Source organism: Hypanus sabinus, chromosome 21 (genome assembly GCF_030144855.1).
Source record: "Hypanus sabinus isolate sHypSab1 chromosome 21, sHypSab1.hap1, whole genome shotgun sequence".
Lineage (NCBI taxonomy): Eukaryota > Metazoa > Chordata > Chondrichthyes > Myliobatiformes > Dasyatidae > Hypanus > Hypanus sabinus.
The window spans coordinates 9962146-9984743 of record NC_082726.1 but is presented as its reverse complement, the minus strand read 5'-3'; the positions used below and the strand labels follow the sequence as shown (position 1 = coordinate 9984743).

Sequence of the window (22598 nt, the reverse complement as noted above, 5' to 3'; positions counted from 1 at the left end):
GGGGTGAGAGGACAATGTCAGGGCCGGAGGTTCCCGTACCGGAGCCGCGGAGGTCGCAGTCCGGAGAGAGTGACCGACCGAGCGAGGAGTGCGACAGGGCGCGCGCCCGCCCCCCTTGTAGGTAGGTAGGATCAATCGGCTGACAGAAGTTTAGCTCGAGGGATGACTTTCAATAGGTCGCAGCGAGGTAGCTGCTCTGCTACTTACGAAACCCTGAGCCCGAATTAGGTCGTCAGCGAATATTTTAGCACCGGGTTCCCCACGAACATTCAGTGTGCTAAACAGGTCTAGAGGCGGCGCCCACCAGCCACACGAGGCCAACCAGTGATCCCTGGTGCAAAGGTGTCACTGCGTTTTGGCAGCTGATGACCTTGCGTGTATACAACAGGGGGCATGACAGGGAATGAGGAAAGGTGCAGCTGACTCATATCGTTTCCTCGCGGACCGATGGTTGGGGACCACTGAATTACACTGTGTAGTGCGGGGGGAGCTACACGCATGCGCACTGGGCAGAAAGAACGGAACTAAAGCCCTGCAACCCGGAAACAATCTCTCAACAGTATTTGTGTGTTAATTTTTCACTTTTTTTCGGGATCTACTGGGAAAGTCTCAAAGATCGACCAGTCGATTGCGATCGACGGGTTGGCAACCACTAATCTACAGTGATGTTAGAGACCTGCTTTACACTGGCCAGGTGCATTGAGTTTCTAAGTTGTGTTGTGGTTTGATTGCTAATATTGTAATGATCCCAGCCAAAGTGTAATTCAGAGAGGGGAACTACCTCACTACAACTGTTGAAGCTGTCGTGTTTAATGTGAGTGGATTGAGCTGACTCCCATCGGCTGATTAACCTTTGGACAGTCTCTCTCCTGGATGCCAACTGAACAGCTGGTTTAAAGGTTCATGGAGAAAATGTTTTGTCAGATTGGTGAGGGAACTAATTGAACAAGAAGATGTCATTAGTGGGCCTATTCTATGAAGGCATGATTAAAATGGGATAAGGCCATCAACTTTAATATTCCCAGTAGCCTTGCTGGGATCAAGAGACCATTAACAGGATTTTGTGCCTTCGTGAACTTAGCTGGATGTACCCAAGTCGATGATCCGGGAGATTCATAGTCTGCTGGTGTCAATCAAGACCAGCGATCCAGAACTATACAAGGAGTCCAGGTACGATCTGTGGAAGGATTTCTTAAGAGCAAAAAAGCAATTCTGGTTGAGGTTGGAGACTGAATTGGATGCATGTCAGCTCTGGCAGGGTTTGTTGTTCCATTGCTTCCTGCAAAGCAAATCCTGACATCATATGAATGGCAATGAGGCTTCACTCTCAGATGAGCTCAACGCCTTTAATCCATACCTTGAAGGGGTGAGTATTTCTACATCTGTGTGAATCCCTGCAGCATCCGGAGAACACTGTGGTCTCTGTCGTGGAGGCCAATGTAAACGTCTTTCAAGAGGATGAACCCTCGCAAGGTGTCAGGCCTGATGGCGTACCCAGAAGGGCTCTGAAAACCTGTGCCAACCAACTGGCAAGAGTGTTCAAGGACATCTTCCATCTCTCATTCCTGCAGTCGGCTGTTCCAGGTGCTTCAAAAGAACGGCAATCAAACCAGTGCCCAGGAAGAGCAGGATGAGCTGCCTCAATAGCTATCACCCAGTGGCACCCACATCTTCTCTGATGAAGAGCTTAGAGAGGGTGGGCTTGGCTAAGATCTACTCCTGCCTCAGCAAGGACCCAGACCTGGTGCAATTTACCTGTCTCCAGCAGATGCAATCTTCTGGCTCTGCACTTGCATTAGACCACCTGAACAATGGTACTAGCCAGGCTGCTGTTTATTGACAACAGCTCAGTGTCCAACACAATCATACCCTCAGTTCTAATCAGCACATTCCAAAACCCGGGCCCGTTACCTCCCCCTGCAACTGGATGCTTGACTTCCTCACTGGCAGACAACAGTCCGTGCAGATCAGAAATTACATCTCTTCCTCGCTGACCATCAATACTGACACACCTAAAGGGTATATGCTTAGCCCACTGTTCCATCCTCTCTACACCTAAAACAGTGGGGCTAGGCTCAGCTCAAACACCATCTCTAAATTTGCCGATGACAGGACGATTGTTGGCAGAATTTCAGATGGTGACGTGGAGCCATGTAGGAGTGAGATAGATCAGCTGGCTGAGTAACGTCACAGCAACAGCCTTGCACACAAAGACGTGCTACTATCGGTTCCAGTAATAAATTACTATAGGTTACAGTAATAGTGCAACAGAGGAATAGTGAGAGAGTGTTCATGGATTCATGGACAGTAAGAAGTCTGATGATAGAGGAGAAGAAGGCATTGCTAAGTTGTTGAGTATGGGTGTTCAGGCTTCTTTACCTCCTTCCTGATTGTGGGAAAAGGAAAAATGCCTGTCCCAGATGGTGAAGCTCCCTGATGATGGATTCCACCTTTTTGAGGCACTGCCTTTTGAAGATGAAGCAGCCCGTACTTGCTTACCTTAGGACTTGTGCATCTTTCAGGCATGGGCTGCTAATTGGCAAATAACCATTGCTACAGGTGTGTTAGACAAAGACCATCTCCAGCAGTGCTACAGGTGTATTAGACAAAGGCCATCTCCAGCAGTGATACAGGTGTGTTAGACAAAGACCATCTCCAGTAGTGCTACAGGTGTATTAGACAAAGGCCATCTCCAGCAGTGCTACAGGTGTGTTAGACAAAGACCATCTCCAGTAGTGCTACAGGTGTATTAGACAAAGGCCATCTCCAGCAGTGCTACAGGTGTGTTAGACAAAGACCATCTCCAGTAGTGCTACAGGTGTATTAGACAAAGGCCATCTCCAGCAGTGATACAGGTGTGTTAGACAAAGACCATCTCCAGCAGTGCTACAGGTGTGTTAGACAAAGACCATCTCCAGTAGTGTTACAGGTGTGTTAGAGAAAGACCATCTCCAGCAGTGTTACAGGTGTGTTAGACAAAGACCATCTCCAGCAGTGTTACAGGTGTGTTAGACAAAGACCATCTCCAGCAGTGCTACAGGTGTGTTAGACAAAGACCATCTCCAGTAGTGCTACAGGTGTGTTAGACAAAGACCATCTCCAGCAGTGCTACAGGTGTGTTAGACAAAGACCATCTCCAGTAGTGTTACAGGTGTGTTAGAGAAAGACCATCTCCAGCAGTGTTACAGGTGTGTTAGACAAAGACCATCTCCAGCAGTGTTACAGGTGTGTTAGACAAAGACCATCTCCAGCAGTGCTACAGGTGTGTTAGACAAAGACCATCTCCAGTAGTGCTACAGGTGTGTTAGACAAAGATCATCTCCAGCAGTGCTACAGGTGTGTTAGACAAAGAACATCTCCAGTAGTGCTACAGGTGTGTTAGACAAAGACCATCTCCAGCAGTGCTACAGGTGTGTTAGACAAAGACCATCTCCAGCAGTGCTACAGGTGTGTTAGACAAAGACCATCTTCAGCAGTGCTACAGGTGTTAGACAAAGACCATCTCCAGTAGTGATACAGGTGTGTTAGACAAAGACCATCTCCAGCAGTGCTACAGGTGTTAGGTGTTAGGTGTTAGCTTTTAATTGGTTAGCTAACAATTTACCAGTTCGATCACTATGGATATAAAATTGAGCCCTAGTCCTGATTAATTGATTCTCAATTGAAGAAGATAATAATAAGCTATGCTCCATTTGAAGCTCAACCCTCTTCTTATAAAGTTCTTTGGTAGGAGTCACGGAATAAATCTTATCAATTTCTTTAATTTTATCCACTAATAAAGCAATATCTAAATATCTTTGTTTTCTTTTACCAACGGAATATGAAATAATTTGTCCACGGATAAAAGCCTTAAAAGAGTCCCAAAGTATTCCTCTGTCAATCTCTTCAGTATAGTTTGTTGAGAAAAACAAGTCAATTTGCTGTTTTATGTAGGTGATGAATTCTGGATCTTGAAGCAAAGTAGCGTTAAGTCTCCAAGATCTAGTATTATTGGAAAAGTCCGAAATCTTAATAGATAACTCCAAAGGTACATGATCCGAAATGGCAATAGAATCATATTTACAATCAATAACATCTGTTAATAAACGATGATCAATAAGGAAATAATCAATTCTAGAATAACTGTGATATACATGTGAAAAAAATGAAAATTCTTTATCTTTAGGGTTCAAAAACCGCCATATTTCAGTAACTCCCGAATCAACCATAAAAGAATTAATAAGTAAGGCTGATCTATTCGGAAGAATTCGAATAGGTTTAGATCTATCCATCGAAGGATTCAAACAACAATTGAAATCTCCACCCATTATCAACATATATTCATTTAGATTAGGAAGGGAAGTAAATAAACGTTCAAAAAATTCAGGGCAGTCAAAGTTTGGAGCATAAATATTAACTAGAACCACTTTTAGATTAAAAAGTGAACCAGTTATCAACAAAAATCTGCCCTGTGGATCAGAAATAATTTCATGATGTGTAAACGAAATTGAGGGACTATAAAAATAGACACACCCCTAATTTTGGCGGTACAATTCGAGTGAAATTGTTGACCTTCCAGAACCTAAAAAAGCGTTGATCATCCTCCCTCCTAATATGGGTCTCCTGTGCAAAAATAAAATTAGCATTAAGTCTATGGAATACTTTAAATATTTTTTTACATTTAATCGGATGATTTAAACCATTAGTATTCCAGGAGATAAAGTTAATAGACTTATCCATCATGCCAACATTAATTGTGTATATCATAAAAGGTTAAAAAGACACATAACCCATAATTCAGGAAGAAAGAAAAATGATTCAGGAGCAACCGGAGAACATGACACCTCAACAATATTAATAATTTAAAGTCGGCCCATAAACTAAAAGCAAAAAAATAAAAAGCAAAAGCGTGAAAAAAGATCCCTACCCCCTCCCCCAACCCCACGAAAAAAAGCCAAGCGGCAGGCGCACAAACTAACACTAATATTACCCCCATTTTCAAGATGGCGACTTCATGAAAAGAAAAAAAAGAGAAACTATATAACACCCAGATATAAATACAGGGTTGTAAACAGAAAAAATATATATCAATCAAAATGAAAAAATAATATAAAAAAGCAAAAAAATCATTAAATAAAAAAAAGGATAACCATTGAAGTTTAAAATAGTGTAACATGCCTTTAAAAAAAGATTCCATATTCAAATAGAAGGAAATGACGTTATAAAAACAGAGACTTATGGGAAGAAGAAACGACATTTTGAAAGGACCATATTACAAAATATAAATGTAAATTCACCAATTTTTTTTTAAGAAAAAGGTTATCAAAATAAAATTAAAAAAGGGTTCAATAACCACTACTATATATATATATATATATATTAAAAAAAAGGTTCAAAAATTCAAATCATTCGTCCCATTCTCAAATACAGGCAAATAAACGCTTACGGAAAGCAAAGTCTTATGGGAAGAAGAAACGACATCTTAAAAAATAAATCATTATTACAAAGTCTTAACATGTATATCTAATCCAGAGGAAAAAAAAATTAATTAAGAAAAAAGACATTATAGTAAAGTTAAAAGAGCATCTGTAAATCATGATAATAAAAAAAAACAGGTCTACAGACCAAAATAAAAAGCTATACCGCAGCTTCATAAGTTAAAGCCTAAAACGGAATGGCGTCTTCTCTCCAAAAGTTCTTCCACATAACACATAGTTCAAGTTGTACTAGAAGAGCAATATTCTTCAACGAATTTCTTCGCTTCTTCCGGAGTATTAAAGAAACGCTGACTTTTGTCGCTCAACGTAATTCTGAGATTCGCTGGATATCTTAAAGCTTGTTTAAGTCCAATCGAATGAATCTCTGCCATCACCGGTTTAAAAGCAATTCTCGCCCTCATTACCTCGAATGAATAATCCTCAACAATACGAAACTTGATGTTTCTGTGAGAAATCCTACCTTTCTGACGAGCTAATCGAATTAAAAGCTCTTTCTCCCGAGGATAATGGAGACGGACAATCACAGCTCGTGGCTTGTCTTTCGCAGCCGAAAATCTCGAATCTCTGTGGGCACGATCAATAGTAGGTTTAACCCGCAAAGCGTCCTCGCCAAAAATTTCCCACAATAAATTAGAGAAATATTCAGTTAAGTCACCAGACTCAACATTTTCGGGAAATCCAATAATACGCAAATTCTGTCTGCGAGACCGGTTTTCAAGATCGGTGATTTTAAACTTATACTGCTCCACTATTTTAGCGGTCGACCGTAGCTTCTCCTCCAAAGTTTCGATTGGACGTATTTTTTCACAAATTACCTTGTCTTTTCTTCATGCCGTTCAATAACTGCTGCCTGCGATTGAAGCTTAATATCAAATGATTTAACGACTTCTTCAAGCTCCGACATTTTCACAGTAAGTTTGTTTTCCAGACTTGCAAGTTCAGTATCCAGTTTAGTATCCAGAAGACTGGAGATTGCATCGAGAGTTATAGGGTCTTTAGACGATTTCTTAGGTACAGACATTTTAAGTTTGAAAAAATTAAATCCAGTGTTATTTTTAAAAAGAGAAATAAATCGTAAATATCAACCCATGTAATTACGAAAAGATTTGATTAAAGGGTGATTATAGCTTAAAAAATGAAGAGCGCCTAAAAGGCAGATGTCTACGTCGCCATCTTGAAACTCCACCCCCTCCAGTAGTGCTACAGGTGTGTTAGACAAAGGCCATCTCGAGCAGTGTTACAGGTGTGTTAGACAAAGACCATCTTCAGTAGTGCTACAGGTGTGTTAGACAAAGACCATCTCCAGCGGTGATACAGGTGTGTTAGACAAAGGCCATCTCCAGCAGTGTTACAGGTGTGTTAGACAAAGACCATCTTCAGTAGTGCTACAGGTGTGTTAGACAAAGACCATCTCCAGCAGTGCTACAGGTGTGTTAGACAAAGACCATCTCCAGCAGTGCTACAGGTGTGTTACACAAAGACCATCTCCAGCAGTGCTACAGGTGTGTTAGACAAAGACCATCTTCAGTAGTGCTACAGGTGTGTTAGACAAAGGCCATCTCCAGCAGTGTTACAGGTGTGTTAGATAAAGACCATCTCCAGCAGTGCTACAGGTGTGCCAGGCAAAGGCCGACTACAACAAGAGAGATTCTGTCATCTACCTCATTATTGTTCTCCACCAATAGTTTCTTGGGGCTGACCATGGATCAGAAATTAAATTGGACCAACACATAAACATCTTGGCTACAAGAGCAGATCAGGGGTGAACACCTTCGAACACCCCGACGCTCATCCACCATTTCAGAACATGGAATATTCTCCTCTTGGCTGGATGAGTACTCTCATCAAGCAAGTACAGTGGCTGCTCTGGTCACTATCTCCAAAATACCCTTATGACTCAACTGTCTGACTCTGACTTAACCTCCCAAACCTGCAAACTTCAACAAGGACAGGAGCAGCAGATTTGTGAGAGAAGATCCACACACAGGTCACCTACCAGTGGTACATCATCCAGATGTTAAAATGTACAACACAAAACAGTCCAGCACAGTTACAGGTCCTTGGACCCATTGTGTCTCTGCTGACCATAATGCTAAATTAAACCTTTTCTGTCCATGCATGATCCTTACCTCTTCAATCCCGTCATAGTCCTGTTAAATGCCAGTGGAATTTCTACTTTTGCAACTACCCCTGCTAACCCTCTGTAGGCACCCCCACTCTCAGTGTAAATGCAACTTAGCCTATCACCTTCTTTAAACTTGACCTCTCGGCTTAAAGTTCTCTTCCAGCATTTGACATTTCTATCCTGGAATATGAGTGGTGAGGTGGAGACGCGTCTCTACCAGAAGAGGGGTAAGGCGCTCCTTCCCTCTGCTACCCTGCAGGCACCGTTGGGCAAGGTGTAGCTCCTGCCTGGCCCCTCCCACCGATCAGGGTCATGTGAAGCCATGGGGCAGGTGGTGGTTGGTTGTCTGAGCAGCTGGTGCATATCACACTACTGGTTATGTGACCACTGATGCCAGGCAGACAATCTCTGAAGAGTATTGATAATGGCTGGGGTCACCCGTCTTGTGAAGACACCGCCCAGGGGAAGGCAATGGCAAGCCACTTCTGTAGGAAAGTTTGCCTGGAACAATCGTGGTTAAGACCATGATCGCCCACGTCTTAGACACGGTACAGAATGATGATAATGGTGACCCTGGGGAGTAAAGATTCTTACTGTCTACCCTATTTACATTATTCATTATTTTCTATACTTGAAACAAAATATCACTGGGTCGGAACCTTGCAATACTCTTTTTTAGCACCTTCGCTGGAAGGTATGGGCTACTTTCTAACAGAGGAGCCAATTCAGAAATCCGAGGTGCCAAGCGACTTGTGTGTCCTAGCGCATTTAGTGTCCTAAATGTAAACTTGCGGGTGGTGTCAGTGATAAAGAAGGCACATACAATGTTAGCTTTGATTTCAAGAGGACGAGAGTATAAAAGCAAAGATGTAAAGCTTTGTAAGGCATTGGTCAGACCACATTTGAAGTACTGAGAGCAGTTTTGAGCCCCATATTTAAGAAAGGATTGGGAGAGGATCCAGAGGAAGTTTGAGAAATACCCAGCAATGAAAGGGTTAACACAGGAGCATTTGATGGCTTTAGGCCTGTTCTTTCGAATAATGGGAGGGGAGGGGGGAGAGAGGAGAATCTCATAATACATACCAAATATTGAAAGGCCTAGATAGAGTAGACATGGGGAGAATGTTTTCAATAATAGAAGCCTAGGATCCAAGGACACAGGGTGAAGAAATCCATGTAGGCAGAGATGAAAACGAATTTCTTTAGCTGGAGGGTTGCAATTTCACGTCTGCCAGTGATATCAAACCTGATTCTGATTCTGTGGAATTCATTGCCACAGATGTCTGTGGAGGTTAAGTACTTGAGTACTTTTAAAGTGGAGGTTCATAGGTTTTTAGGTTAGTAAGGGCACCAAAAGGTTCTGGAGAGAAAGAAGGTAAAAGTGAATCAGCCATGACTGAATGTTGGGGCAGACTCAGTGGGCTGAATGGCCTAGTTTGTTACTGTGCTTTTGATCATATGGTCTACAGCAGCTCACCACCACCTTCGTGAGGATCAGAGAAGGATCAAAAGTTCTTGATGGGTTTTTGGAAATTTGTAGGACAGTTCCAGTTAGCAATGGCCATTTTAACCCTATTGGAGTCTGTCCTCTCCCTCATCCAGGCATTTACTTACTCACCTTTTCACCACCTCTCTCCACATACAGCAGATTCTCCTCACACTTTTTATACTTGGGCAGATTTAAATGAGTGTGTTTATTTTAAAAGCTCTAATCTGCCTATGGATTTCCTAACCTCGTCAAGTTTATTGTCATTTCGACCATAAACTGTTGGTACAGTACACAGTAAAAACAAAACAACATTCCTCCAGTACCCTGGTGCTACATGAAACTACACAAGGCTATGCGAGACAGCAAAAGGCTACACTAGACTACGTAAAACATAAAAACTTCACTAGACTACAGACCTGCACAAGACTACATAAAGTGCACAAAACAGTGCAGGGCAGTACAATAATTAATAAACAAGACAATAAGCACAGTAGAGGACAAATTACAATATAATAATAAATGACGTAGATGTCAGTCTAGACTCTGAGTATTAAGGAGTTTGATAGCTTGGGGGAAGAAACTGTTGCACAGTCTGGTCATGAGAGCCCAAATGCTTTGGTACCTTTTGCCAGATGGCAGGAGGGAGAAGAGTTTGTTTGAGGGGTGTGTGGGGTCCTTCACAATGCTGTCAGCTTTGCAGGTGCAGTGTGTGGTGTAGCGGGGAAGAGAGACCCCAATGATCTCAGCTGACCTCACTATCCGCTGCAGGGTCTTGCAATCCGAGATGGTGCAGTTCCCAAACCAGGCGGTGCTGCAGCTGCTCAGGATGCTCTCAATACATCCTTTGTAGAATGTGGTGAGGATGGGGGGTGGGAGATGGACTTTTCTCAGCCTTCACAGAAAGTAGAGACGCTGCTGGGCTTTCTTGGCTATGGAGCTGGTGTTGAGGGACCAGGTGAGATTCTCTGCCAGGTGAACACCAAGAAATTTAATAGATAGATAGATACTTTATTGATCCCAAAGGAAACTACAGGGTCACAGTAGCATTACAAGTGAACATATATAAATATTAGAAGAGAACTAGAAAGAATAAAGGTATCTTAAAGTTGTGCAACATACAAGTCCTGAAGCCCACCTCGTGATTACTGACCATCACATCATCTCTGTTCTAATCCCATCTACCAGCACTTGGTCCCTACCTACTGTAGCTTAGCAATGCAGATGCTTGTCCGGTTGCTGCACGAATCTTGTGAGAGCCTCTGCATTCATGGCCTTCTATTTCAGGTTTCACTCACCCTCTGGATGAAAACAATTTTACTCAAATCACCTTTAAACCTCCTACTCCCCATTATGAGTCTGTGCCTCTCTGGTCTTAGTCATTCCTAACATGGGGACAAGTCTCCATACAGGGAAATCCGTGGTGTGTCATAGCTAATTGCAAACTAAATAGCATGGTTAGTCCAGGCAGCGTACAAAGATTTTAAGGTTGGAGTTCATGAGTTTCTCAAAAATTCTAACACTTTCCTCTGATGGGTAGCCAAGGTTAAAGTGATATTTATTTTGGCAATGGGTGTCTTGGACTGGTTTAAATGGAGTTGAAGCAGAACTTAGTGGGAAAATGTTCCAGCAGTCCTGGTGGTAATTTAAGATTTCCTGGAAGGTAGTTATTTTCAGGTCGGATGGGGCTGCTTTCCTGGAATTCTCAAGCCGATTCTTTCAAATCCGTCTGAATTGTGCTTTCTCCAGTTGATGAGCGGAATATAAATTATGTAATATAGCAACTACGAGATGTTTTTAATCCACTGAACAAAGACACCTCTGGTCTGGTGTGTGGCTTTTGACTGCCCAGCCCCCTGAACCTACCCCACCCTTCAATGCATTCATGCATCCCTTCTCCATGTTCTCCCCATATCATTGTCTCCTTGTGATTACATCTTCATTGGTCTCCTCCTAAAGTGTACTTGTAAATTCCACCTCCAGAACTCTTGGGTTTAGAGGGTTCAGGTTCATAACTCTGAGGGAAGAACCTCATCCTCATCTTCTTTTTCTGACCCCACTCCCCTCAGTCACAGTGTTTTAGAGTGACAGAGCACGAAGCTGGTCCTTGGGGCCACCCTGTTAACCCAGGAGCCCATCTAAGCTAGTCCAATTTTCCAACGTCAAAGTTGATGGTTCGGGCTTGGATCCTTCATCAAGACTGGAAAGGAAGGGGGAAGAAGTCTAACTAAGAAGATGGAGGGAGGGGTGAAGTACTAACTGACAGGTGATAGTAAAACCAGGCGAGGGGAAGGTAAGTGGGTGGGTGGAGGAGAGAGGATGAAGTCAGAAGCTGAGAGATGATTGGTGGAAAAGGTAAAGGGCTGTAGGATAAAGGTGCCGTGGTAGCATATCAGTTAGCACAACGCTTGTACAACTTGGGGTGTCTGAGATTAATTCCAACATCATCTGTAAGAGTCTGTGTGTGGGTTTCCTCTGGGTTCCTCCCAAAGGACTAAGATCTACAGGTTAGTAGGTCAATTGGTCATTGTAAATTGTCCCGTGATTAGGCTAGGATTAAATTAGGGGCTGCTGGGTGGTGCTGTTTAAAGGGCCGGAAGGGCCTGTTTTACATGGCACCCCATGAAACAAATACATATAAACAAGTAAGTAAATAAATGCGTGTGCTGGGAAGGAGAGTGGGACAAGGGAGAAATGGAAAGTGGAGGAGCACCAGAGGCTTTACTAGGCTGCAGATACGATAGGGTCTTTTCAGAGACTGGGTAACCCTGGGTAATTTCTCAGGTAAGGACATGCTTTGTGGGCCGAAGGGCTTGTATTGTGCTGTAGGTTTTCTATGTTTCTACTCGGACGGAATATGAGGTGATACTCTTTTACCCTGAGCGTGGTCTCATCGTGTCAGATGGACCGACATGTCAGAAAGGGAAATGGGGAGTGGAATTAAAATGGTCGGCCACCGGGATATCCTCCCTATTGCAGACTGAGTGAAGGTGCTACAGGGAGTTGCGGACAGAGCTCAGCTCATCACAGCAACCAGCCCTCCTCCCTGCGGACTCTGTCTACAGAGTAAAGCAGCTATCATAATCAAAGACCCCTTCAACCCCGGGCATTCTCTCTTCTCCCCTCTTCCATTGGACAGAAGATATAAAAACTTGAAAGCATGAACTACCAGGTTCGGAGAGTTTCAATCCCACTTCTATTAATTTGTTTCCAAGTATGACAAGATGGACTCCTGACCTCACAATCTATCTCGTTATGACCTTGCCTGCACTGCCTTTCTCTGAGGCTGTTACACTTTACTCTGCAATTGTTACTGTTTTATCTTCTGCCTCAATGCAATATGTCATGATTTAATTCGTATAACCAAAATGCAAGAAAAGCTTTTCACTGTACCCTGATACTTCCGGCAGTAGTACTCCAACTCCAACTCGTGATGGAGGTTCAGGTCGACCCGGACAGCAAGGATGAGGAACTGAATCTGTGCTCCCTCTGATACTCAACTCCCAAGTGTTCGGCCTCCCAGTGTTGCGATAGAGCTTCTCTTTACGGTCGATGGTCAGGTAATGGTCGGTAGCCTCTGGTGTAACTGGGCGTTTGATTCTCTCTGCAGGGTGCAGCTGCTAATCCAGAGAACCAGGACCAACAGCAGAAGCTGCGGGAGGCAGCAGAGGGCCTACGGGTTGTCACCAATTCAGCTGCTCAGAATGCCATCAAGAAGAAGTTAATTAACCGACTGGAGGTAATCTTTCTTCAGGATGTTTATTTTTAACGACAGTCCTCAGCCTAGGGTATACAATGGATGGGATTATATCATAGGGTGCCCAATAGTCAGCAGGAAACAGAGGAACAAATATGTAGACAGATTACAAAACGCAACGGGGTTGTCAGAGTAGGTAAGTTCAACTTCTCTAATATTGACTAAATTTTTCCTTAGTGCAAGAAGCTTAATTGGGGCAGAATTTCTTCAGTATTTTCAAACAGATTTCTTAACACAGTACATGGGTCGTCCAGCTAGAGGAGGGAACGCACTGGACCTTGTTTAGGGAAAGGAGCCTGCACAGACCATTGACCTTTTATTGAGGGAGCATTTTGGGAATAGTGATCACAAGTTTTAACATAGTTACAAGGAGGGATAAGTATCAATTTTGTGGGAAAGTACTAAGTTGGGGGAAGACGAATTATGACATCGTGCGACAGTTAATCAGGAGATTCTGTTATTGGGCAAGTCCTTATCTGACAAGTGGGTATTGTTTAAAGACCAGATGATCAAGAAATTAGGGCTGGTTCCAGTAAGGAGAAGAGAAAAAAAGGATGGCAGGGTAAGATGGCAAAGTGGTTATCAACTTGGTAAAAAAGGTAAAGCAAGTGGAAGCCAAGTTTTAGGAAGCTAAAGTCAGAGAGGCCTCTTGAGGCATACTAAGTTAGCAGGTGAGAACTCAAGCAAGGGATTAGGAATATCAAAAGGGACCAGAAAATATCCTTGGCAAGTAGGACTAAAGAGAATCTCAAGACATTTTATACTAATATTCAAACCAAGCAGATAAGTATGCAGGGGATAGGGCCACCCATTGATAAAGAAGGGAATTTAAGCTTGGAGTCTGAGGATATGGAATAATTTATGTGGGTATTTAGGAAGGAGGATGTGGAGTAGAGTGAGACATGTTAATGAGCTGGGTCTTCTGAAGAGTATCAAGTGCCCCTGAGAGTATTTTAGTAATTTTCTGCTGTTGTAGCCCTCTCACTTCAAGGCTCAAAATGTTTTATGTTCGAGTATGCTTTTTTGCACACCATTGTTGTAATGCATGGTTATTTGAGTTACTGTCACCTTCCTTCCAGCTTGAACCAGTCTGCTCATTCTCCTCTGACCCCACTCATTAACAAGACATTTTACGCACAGAACTACCATTCATTGCAATTTTTTTGTTTAGTTTTTTTTTGCACTATTCTCTGTAAACTGAAGAGACTGCTATATGTGAAAATCCCAGGAGATCAGCAGTTTCTGAGATACTCAAACCACCCTGTCTGGCACCACCAATTATTTCATGGTCAAAGTCACTTAGATTACACTTCTTCCCCCATTCAGATGTTTGACCTGAACAACAACCAAACCTCAACCATGTCCACACACTTTTATGCATTGAGTTGCTGCCTCATGATTGGCTGCTTAGGTACTTGCATTAACAAGCAGGTGTACATGTGTGCCTAATAAAGTGGCCACTGAGGGTACATAAATGAAAATATGGACATGAGGTTTAGTAAGTTTGCAGATGTCATGAAGTTCATTGGATTTGTAGAGAGTATAGAGAACAGCAGAATATAGATTGGTTGGGCAGAGAAATGGCAGGTGGAGTTTAATCTGAGCAAATGTAAAGGTATTGCACTTTGGGAGGTCCATTGTAAAGGGCAGTACACAGTTAATGGCAGGACTGATGTACAGAGTTCTGGAGCTCCAAGCCCATTGCTCATTACCAGTGCCCACTCAGGTAGGTAGGTTGGAAAAGAAGGCGTATGGCATTCTTGCCTTCATTAGTCAGGGCACTGAGTATGCCAGGAAGTCGTGTTGTAGCTAAGTAACACTTTGGTTGTGTTGCACTTGGAATATTGCATGTAGTTCTGGTCACCTTATTAGAGAAAGGATGTAGAGGCTTTGATGTAGAAAAGGTCCACAAGGATGCTGCTTGGATTAGAAGCTGTGAGCTGCAGGAAGATTGCTTTCCCTGGAATATCAGAGACTGAGGGGAAACCTGGTAGAGGTTTGTAAAGTTATGGCAGGGAGATGGAGTAGACAGTCAGTCTTTTTCTCGGGGAGGAAATGTGAAATAGAAGGGGACATGCATTTAAAGTGAGGGGGGGGGAGTTTAAAGGAGAGATTGGGAATTCACACGAAATGCAAGTCAAGCAGCTTCTACGGAGGGGCATAAATATCAAATCTTTCTTTGGAATGTCTCAGCCTGAAATGTTGATTGTTTTTAAATTCCCTGGCTTACTTTTTCCTCTAGCATTTTAAGACTACAAGACTTCAGGGTAGAATTAGGCCATTTTGCCCATGAAGTCTGCTCGGCCATTCCATCATCTTTGACACCTGACCAATCAAAAGCCTATTAACCTCTGTTTTAAACCAGTCTTCCTTGTTTATTTCCTCAAAGCACTCCTCTCTGGTGAGGTATTAATTCCTCCTCTTAGACTAACCGAGGAAGAATCTGAGTGTTGGTCTTGATTGGACTCAAATGAGTTTCTCTGGTATCTGAAAACTAACGTAGGCGAAGTTTGCACTGGTGGGACAGACTCTGACGTTTGCCAGATTTGTGGATAAGGGTAGTCCAAGTTGACCAGGAACATGTTCAGGGTTAAACGCACTCTGTGCAACGCTTACTCATGATGTGTGTCTCTCTGTGAACTAGAACGCAGCCAAGCAGGCAGCAGCCGCAGCAACGCAGACCATCGCTGCGTCTCAGAATGCATCATCATCCAATAAGAACACGGCTGCCCAGCAGCAACTGGTCCAGAGTTGTAAGGTGAGTACCCGCTGGGCTCCTGATCCTTTCATCTCTGTCTCTGTTCGCATTCAATAAAGGTTAGTTCAAAGGTGCAAATGTTTTTTGAACTGCCCCTCAAGTTGAATTTAATCCAGCCTAGTGTGAGGTATTGCACTTTGAAATCGAGCGCACAAGATAATGTTATCAGGATGCTCTTTGACTCAGCTTGTCGATGCAGCTGTAATACCAGTCTACACTAATCCTGCACCAAGTCCATATCTCTCACCTTTCCTATCCAAGTACCTGTTGAAAAGTCTTTTAGATACTGTAATGGTATCTGTTTCCCACTTTCTTCGGCTGTGTGTCCTGGATGTCCACACGCCTCTCACCTTACACCCGTGCTCTGTGGCTCTGGACTCCCTTGCCCTGGGAAAAAGACTGACTCTCTATGCCTGTCATAACTTCACAAACATCTAGAAGCCTCCCTCCAGCCTCCTAGTGCGAACAAACAGTCTCATCAAGTCTTTTTTTCCTATAGCTGCAGCTTTATGTTCCAAGAAATACCCTGGTGAATCCCTTTGCACTTTAGGCAATCAAATTCTTGGTATTGAGAGACCTTGGAGTGAAAGGCCACAGCCCACTAAAAGTAGGTGGATAGGGCTTTGAAGAAGCCATTCAGTCTGATTGGCTTCATAGTTGAGGCTTTGAGTATCAGAGGTGGGACGCCATGTTTCATTTGTACGAAATGTTAGTTAGATAATACTGTACTTAGAATATTGTGTGCAGTTCTGGTCACCACACTACATGAAGGATATATTAGCAATCGAGAAAAGATTCACTAGGTTGTTGCCTGTAGTTACAAGGAGAGATTGGTGGGCTGGGATTGTACTCACTGGAATGTAGGAGGCTGAGGGATGACAATAGACAATAAGTGCAGAAGTAGACCTTGCGGCTCGTCGAGCCTGCACCACCATTTTGAGATCATGGCTGATCAACTACTATCAATACCCGGTTCCTGCATTGTCCCCATATCCCTTGATTCCCCGATCCATAAGATACCTATCTAGCTCCTTCTTGAAAGCAACCAGAGAATTGGCCTCCACTACCTTCCAAGGCAGTGCATTCCAGACCCCCACAACTCTGGGAGAAAAAGTTTTTCCTTAACTCTGTCCTAAATGACCTACCCCTCATTCTCAAACCATGCCCTCTGGTACTGGACTCTCCCAGCATCTGGAACATATTTCCTGCCTCTATCTTGTCCAATCCCTTAATAATCTTATATGTTGCAATCAGATCCCCTCTCAATCTCCTTAATTCCAGCATGTACAAGCCCAGTCTCTCTAACCTCTCTGCGTCCCAGGAATTAACCTTGTGAATCTACGCTGCACTTCCTCTATAGCCAGGATGTCCTTCCTTAACCCTGGAGACCAAAACTGTACACAATACTCCAGGTGTGGTCTCACCAGGGCTCTGTACAAATGCAAGAGGATTTCCTTGCTCTTGTCCTCAATTCCCTTTGTAATAAAGGCCAACATTCACTGCCTGCTGCACTTGCTCATTCACCTTCAGTGACTGATGAACAAGGACTCCTAGATCTCTTTGTATTTCTCCCTTACCTAACTCTACACCGTTCAGATAATAATTTGCCTTCCTGTTCTTACTCCCAAAGTGGATAACCTCACACTTACTCACATTAAGCGTCATCTGCCAAGTATCTGCCCACTCACCCAGCCTATCCAAGTCACCCTGAATTCTTCTAACATCCTCATCACATGTCACACTGCCACCCAGCTTAGTATCATCAGCAAGTTTGCTGATGTTATTCTCAATGCCTTCATCCAAATCGTTAACGTAAATGGTAAACAGCTGTGGTCCCAATACCGAGTCCTGTCACCACCTGCCATTCTGAGAAACACCCATTCACCGTTACCCTTTGCTTTCTATCTGCCAACCAGTTTTCTATCCATGTCAATGTCTTCCCCCCCGATGCACTGAGCTTTGATTTTAGCCACCAATCTCCTATGTGGGACCTTATCAAATGCCGTCTGAAAATTAAATGACCTTCGAGGGGTTGAAGGAATCATGAGGGTCTTGGAGGTGGGCTTCTTCCAAGGGCAGTGGGGTTCCAAGCTAGACGGCACAGATTTAAGATGAGGGGGTAGACCTTTAAAGAAGGTCTGAGGAGTGAAGCAGATAGTTGTAGTATTTGGACAGGTACTTGGATAAGAAATGATGAGAGGGATGGAGGCCTAGTGCAGGCAAGTAGGATTCATGTAGACAGGCACAGGTGAGCTGGGTGGATACCAGTCATATCTCAAGTCAGGTCACTTTTTATTGTCATTTCGACCATAACTGCTGGTACAGTACACAGTAAAAACAAGACAATGTTTTTCAGGGCCATGGTGCTACATGAAACAGTACAAAAACTACACTGAACTACGTAAAAACAACACAGAGAAAGCTACACTAGACTACAGATCTACCCAGGACTGCATAAAGTGCACAAAACAGTGCAGGCAATACAATAAATAATAAACAAGACAATAGGCACAGTAGAGGGCAGTAATTTGGTGTCAGCCCAGGCTCTGGGCATTGAGGAGTCTGATGGTTTGGGGGAAGAAACTGTTACATAGTCTGGTTGTGAGAGCCCGAATGCTTCAGTGCCTTTTCCCAGATAGCAGGAGTCAAAAGAGTTTGTATGAGTGGTGCTTGTGTGCTGTGTGATTCAGTGATTCTACTTTATTGTCTCTGTGCAAATAACAACGTAACTGTGTCGACCCCAGGCCAACAACTAAAAACATGAATTCAGCTGTTCCCTCCGTGCCAATACTCACTCTCCAGTTTATAACATTGATATGGAGATCTCCCATTGGCCAGACACTCGATTCTTTTTTTTCCTTCCAGCTCCTGGCATGGGGTTATTCCTTGTAATATCTCGTCTCCAGAGTTCTCACCCCTTTGCTACTCATTCTTATAGTCTTCCTTGTTAGTTCAAAAGTTGCACTTCAATCTTGTTGGCTCGAGGTCATCTGAATGACCTGTGTCGGACTCCCATTGAATGTAGTCCAAGGGCTATATACTTACCTTAGGTGACTTCTTTTGTTCTATTTGACTCTGGGTCAAACCAGGTCACCCAGACACTAGGAGATAATGAGATTACTTCTGAAAACCTACCTTTGCACACTATACACAGCTTATGTGGGACTGATCTCAGCTTTAGCAAATCAATAGCAAAATCTTCTTGTGTCCATGTTCAATTGTACCAGAGCAAAAATCAGTTCATCAATCAGTTCACAAAATGGAGGTTACAGAGCAGCTTCACAAAATGGCAGCCTCCATCAAGCACGTGGCAAGTAAAAGACATCTGGTTCATCTAGTTCCTTTGTCCTTGACCCATTTGAGTTTGATCTTCTGTATTTTAATGCCTACATGGCTAACGAGTTGTAGAAAGGTAACAATGCATTTCCTTAATAAGTATCAGGAAGAAATTTCTGAATTTAAATCTGGTGACAACTGCATCATATTTTCAAGTTAGATGATGCATGACTCAGAGTGGGACCTGCAGAACAGTGGTCCCATATGTCTGCTGCCCTTCGAGGTCTCAGCAACCATGGGTACAGAGCTGCTGCCAAATGTACTGGACACAGAGCAACCAACTGACCCTACAGATGGTTGGGAGGGTGTGTTTGAAATAATGCAAGTCATTTGTTTGAAACATGACACTTTCCTCAGACTTTGTATGTCACTTTAATTTTGCAGGCGGTTGCTGATCACATCCCTCAGTTGGTGCAAGGAGTCCGAGGAAGTCAGGCTGACCCGGAGAACCTGACTGCCCAGCTTGCCCTGATTATCGCCAGTCAGAACTTCCTACAGGTCTGTCTGTGTGGTGATGCATGCCTCCGCTCCCAAATGCACCTTGTACACATCACCTCTCCTTTGTTTCTCCTCCCCCACCCATCCCCTCTCCCTGTCAATCCAAACCCACCCTCCTCCCTTTGTCCACCTTGTCTCACTACCCGCCCACCTCTCCCCCTCTGCGCGCCCCCCTCGCTGTCTCTGCGCTCCTTCTCCCCTCTGTCTGTTTGCCCCAGCCTCTCCCTTTCTAGCCCTTCCACCTATCTTCTCCTTCCCCATCAGTTCCCCTTTGTCTCCCTCCTTTCTACCTGCTCATCCCCTCTGCCTACCCTTATTCCTTGTTACCCCACGTCCATATCTCCTGTGCACAATCTCCCTCCTGTCTCCCCCTCGTACCTTTCCCCTGCCGGTCCCACCTTCTCGCCTGTCTGAGTCTGCCTTTGAGTAAAGTCGATTTGTTTGGCAATTTGGCCTAGTTTGTGATACACCGGAAGATGATGTGTACAGGTTAAGAGGCTGCGGTGTTGGACTTGATTATCACGCAGCCAACAGATGGGATAAATCGGTCATTTTCACACTGTAGTGTAACCTGCGTGGTTCCGGGAATCAGTTTGTGGCCTTCCATTGTCCCTGACTTGGAGGAGGGGCAGATATGTGGGATCAGTGCTGCAGGATATTGTGACTCTGCAGTGTGATCATAATCCAATGATCCAGTGAGTGATTGGGTTGATATTTGGCAAATAGAGTTTTAATTTGTGGAAAAGATATGGAAGCATAAAGCAGATTATCATCTGAGTGGAAGGAAGCTGAAATCGTGTCGAGTGCAGGGGAGTGAACGTGCATCACGTGGGTCCAGCAAGTCATTAAGAAGAACTTTATTGCAACACCGTTGGAGCTCAGACTCAAGAAAGTTCTATTACAGTTTCACGGGGTGACATGCCAGCGCAGCAGAGTAGTGAGGGAGGAGAGCCACCGTGCCAGTGACCCAGGTTCGGTCCTGACCACCTGTTTGCGTGGAGTTTGCATCTTCTCCCTGTGACTGCATTGATTTTCTCCGGGTGCTGCAGGATCCCCTCACCCCCCCCCCCCCCCCCCCCCAAGGATGTGTGGGCCCGGAGATTATTTGGCTGCTGTAAATTGCCCCAGTGAATAGGTGGGCGTCGGACTGTAGGAAATTGTTGGAATGCGAGGAGAGGAGGACTGAGGTAGGACTGGTGTCAGTGGGTGCTTGGTGCAGACTTGGTGTGTTTCCGGACTGTCCTTTTCTCCAACTCTACCGCGCATGGTAGACCTTATTCAGCTCAGTGGCTAATTCTACTCACAAGGTCTTATAGACCTATCAAAAGATGTAAGAGCACCGGACGCCGGCCAAAGGAGATTCACCAGGTGGAGTGAGAGCGACTGTCCTATCAAGAGAGGCTGCCCAGGCTGGAATGGAGGGCTGTCGTTATGAGGAGACCCCAAATAGACTGGTAGTTGTTCTCAGAAAAACAAAAGATGCCTAGGGTGAACTTAGGGAGTTTATAAATTTATGAGAGGCATAAATAAGATAGATAACCAGCCTTTGTCCCCAGGGCAGAGGAGTCCAGAACTAGCAAGCTCAAGCTTAAGGTGAGGGTAGAGAAACTTGAAGGAGATCTGAGGGCTAAAATTTTAACACAGAAGGCAGCAGTTATCAGAAATGATGAGGTGGTGGGACAAGTGCAACTTATGCTTGAATTACCGGCCTGTGCGTGGCTGTTGACTTGATGTTGTTGCAAGCAATGGCTTTGAACATTAGGTCATTTTGAAAGAATATTCCCACTCACGATGGAAGCAACTGAAGTTGGCTCGGTCTAGGTGGGGATGACTAACCTCAATTTTAGCAGACTCCTCGATGTCTCGCGTATGAGGCACTGCCTTGAGGCAGTCGCTCTCACCTCAGTGCTTTACTGATGGTGGAGGCTGGACTGTTCAGTCAGTGATTAGCTGGATCAACTAGACATACCTGAACAATGTTTTGCTTTTTTGCATGAGAAAGATTGTATATAACTATAGAAACTGGAATCCAAAATAAGAATAAAAATGCTAGAAGCTGCCGGGAGGTCAGGCAGCATCAATGAGAAGAGAGTCAGAGTTCCCATTTCAGGTCAGTGACCCTCCGTTGATTTTTGATGTCAGTGTGGCAAGTCAAAGTTTATTGTACACGTATGCACAGGCACATTGACAATCTTACTTGCTGCAGCATCACAGTCGTATAGAAGTGGCATTCATATAGAAAGCATAAAATGATACAATATAATTATAACAAAAAAACAAGTCTTGTTTTATAACATAGTCAAAGGGGTCATGGCATTGCTCTGCACATTTGTGATTAAGGTTGTTCCCATTGGTTGAAGACTCATGGTTGAAGGGAAGTAGCTGTTCTTAAACCTGATGGTGTTGGACTTCAGCCTTCTGTACTTCCTGCCTATTGGTAGCTGTGAGAAGATGGTGATAGATGTCACCTCCTTAAGGCAGCACCTCCTGTAGGTACCACTAATGTTGGGGAGTGATTTGCCCGTCATCTGGTGGGTTGGGACCACTACTCTGCAGCTTCCTGTGCTTTTGGATTGCTCTACCAGACCGTGATGCAGCCAGACAGGCTGCTGTCAACAGGGCACCTGTTTGTAGGATGTTTGGTGACGGAGTGAGCCTCCTCTTGGTCAGGGTCGGCCACGGATGTTGCATCCATGTTGATAAGCAAGCCAGACCAGGACAATACGGAGAACAAGCTGTTGCCTATGTAGCAAGCTCCCCCTCCCCACACATCTGATGAACCCAAAGGAACGGCAGAGCCCGATACAGTTTGGTACCAGCAGTTGCCAGTCGGCATTGAACTCAATGTAGGACCGCCTTTGGGACTCCAGCTCCAGGTTTTTCCCTCGGGGTTTACTCCCAAAGCCTTCCCCATGAGTGGATACAGCCATTACACAGTGGAGGTTTGAAATCAGCAGTTTCCTTCCCCTAGGTGAGCTGCTAACCCCCATCAGCCTGAAGCGACTGGTTGTAAGGCGCCAGTAACCTGCCCTTGCCCCTTCTCCTGTCTGCCCTTGCCCCTTCAGTGGAAAGGATTCTGCTGGGCTTAGTAACTAAGCCCATACGAAGGCCCAGAACTGGACTTGGTTGACAGAGGCTATTTGAGGAACACGCTATTGGGA

The 22598-nt window shown here is 44.2% G+C and overlaps 1 protein-coding gene across 5 annotated transcripts in view; it reads left to right on the top strand.

Moving 5' to 3' along the window:
* Window positions 1–22598, top strand: part of tln2b (talin 2b) — a 352925-nt gene that overhangs the window by 185431 nt on the left and 144896 nt on the right. For all 5 annotated transcript variants that reach the window (XM_059945979.1, XM_059945982.1, XM_059945978.1 and 2 more), the window contains exons 22-24: window positions 12699–12827; window positions 15490–15603; window positions 19324–19437. In XM_059945979.1, coding sequence (XP_059801962.1) covers window positions 12699–12827; window positions 15490–15603; window positions 19324–19437 — 357 coding nt within the window. The remainder of the gene's footprint in view (window positions 1–12698; window positions 12828–15489; window positions 15604–19323; window positions 19438–22598) is intronic.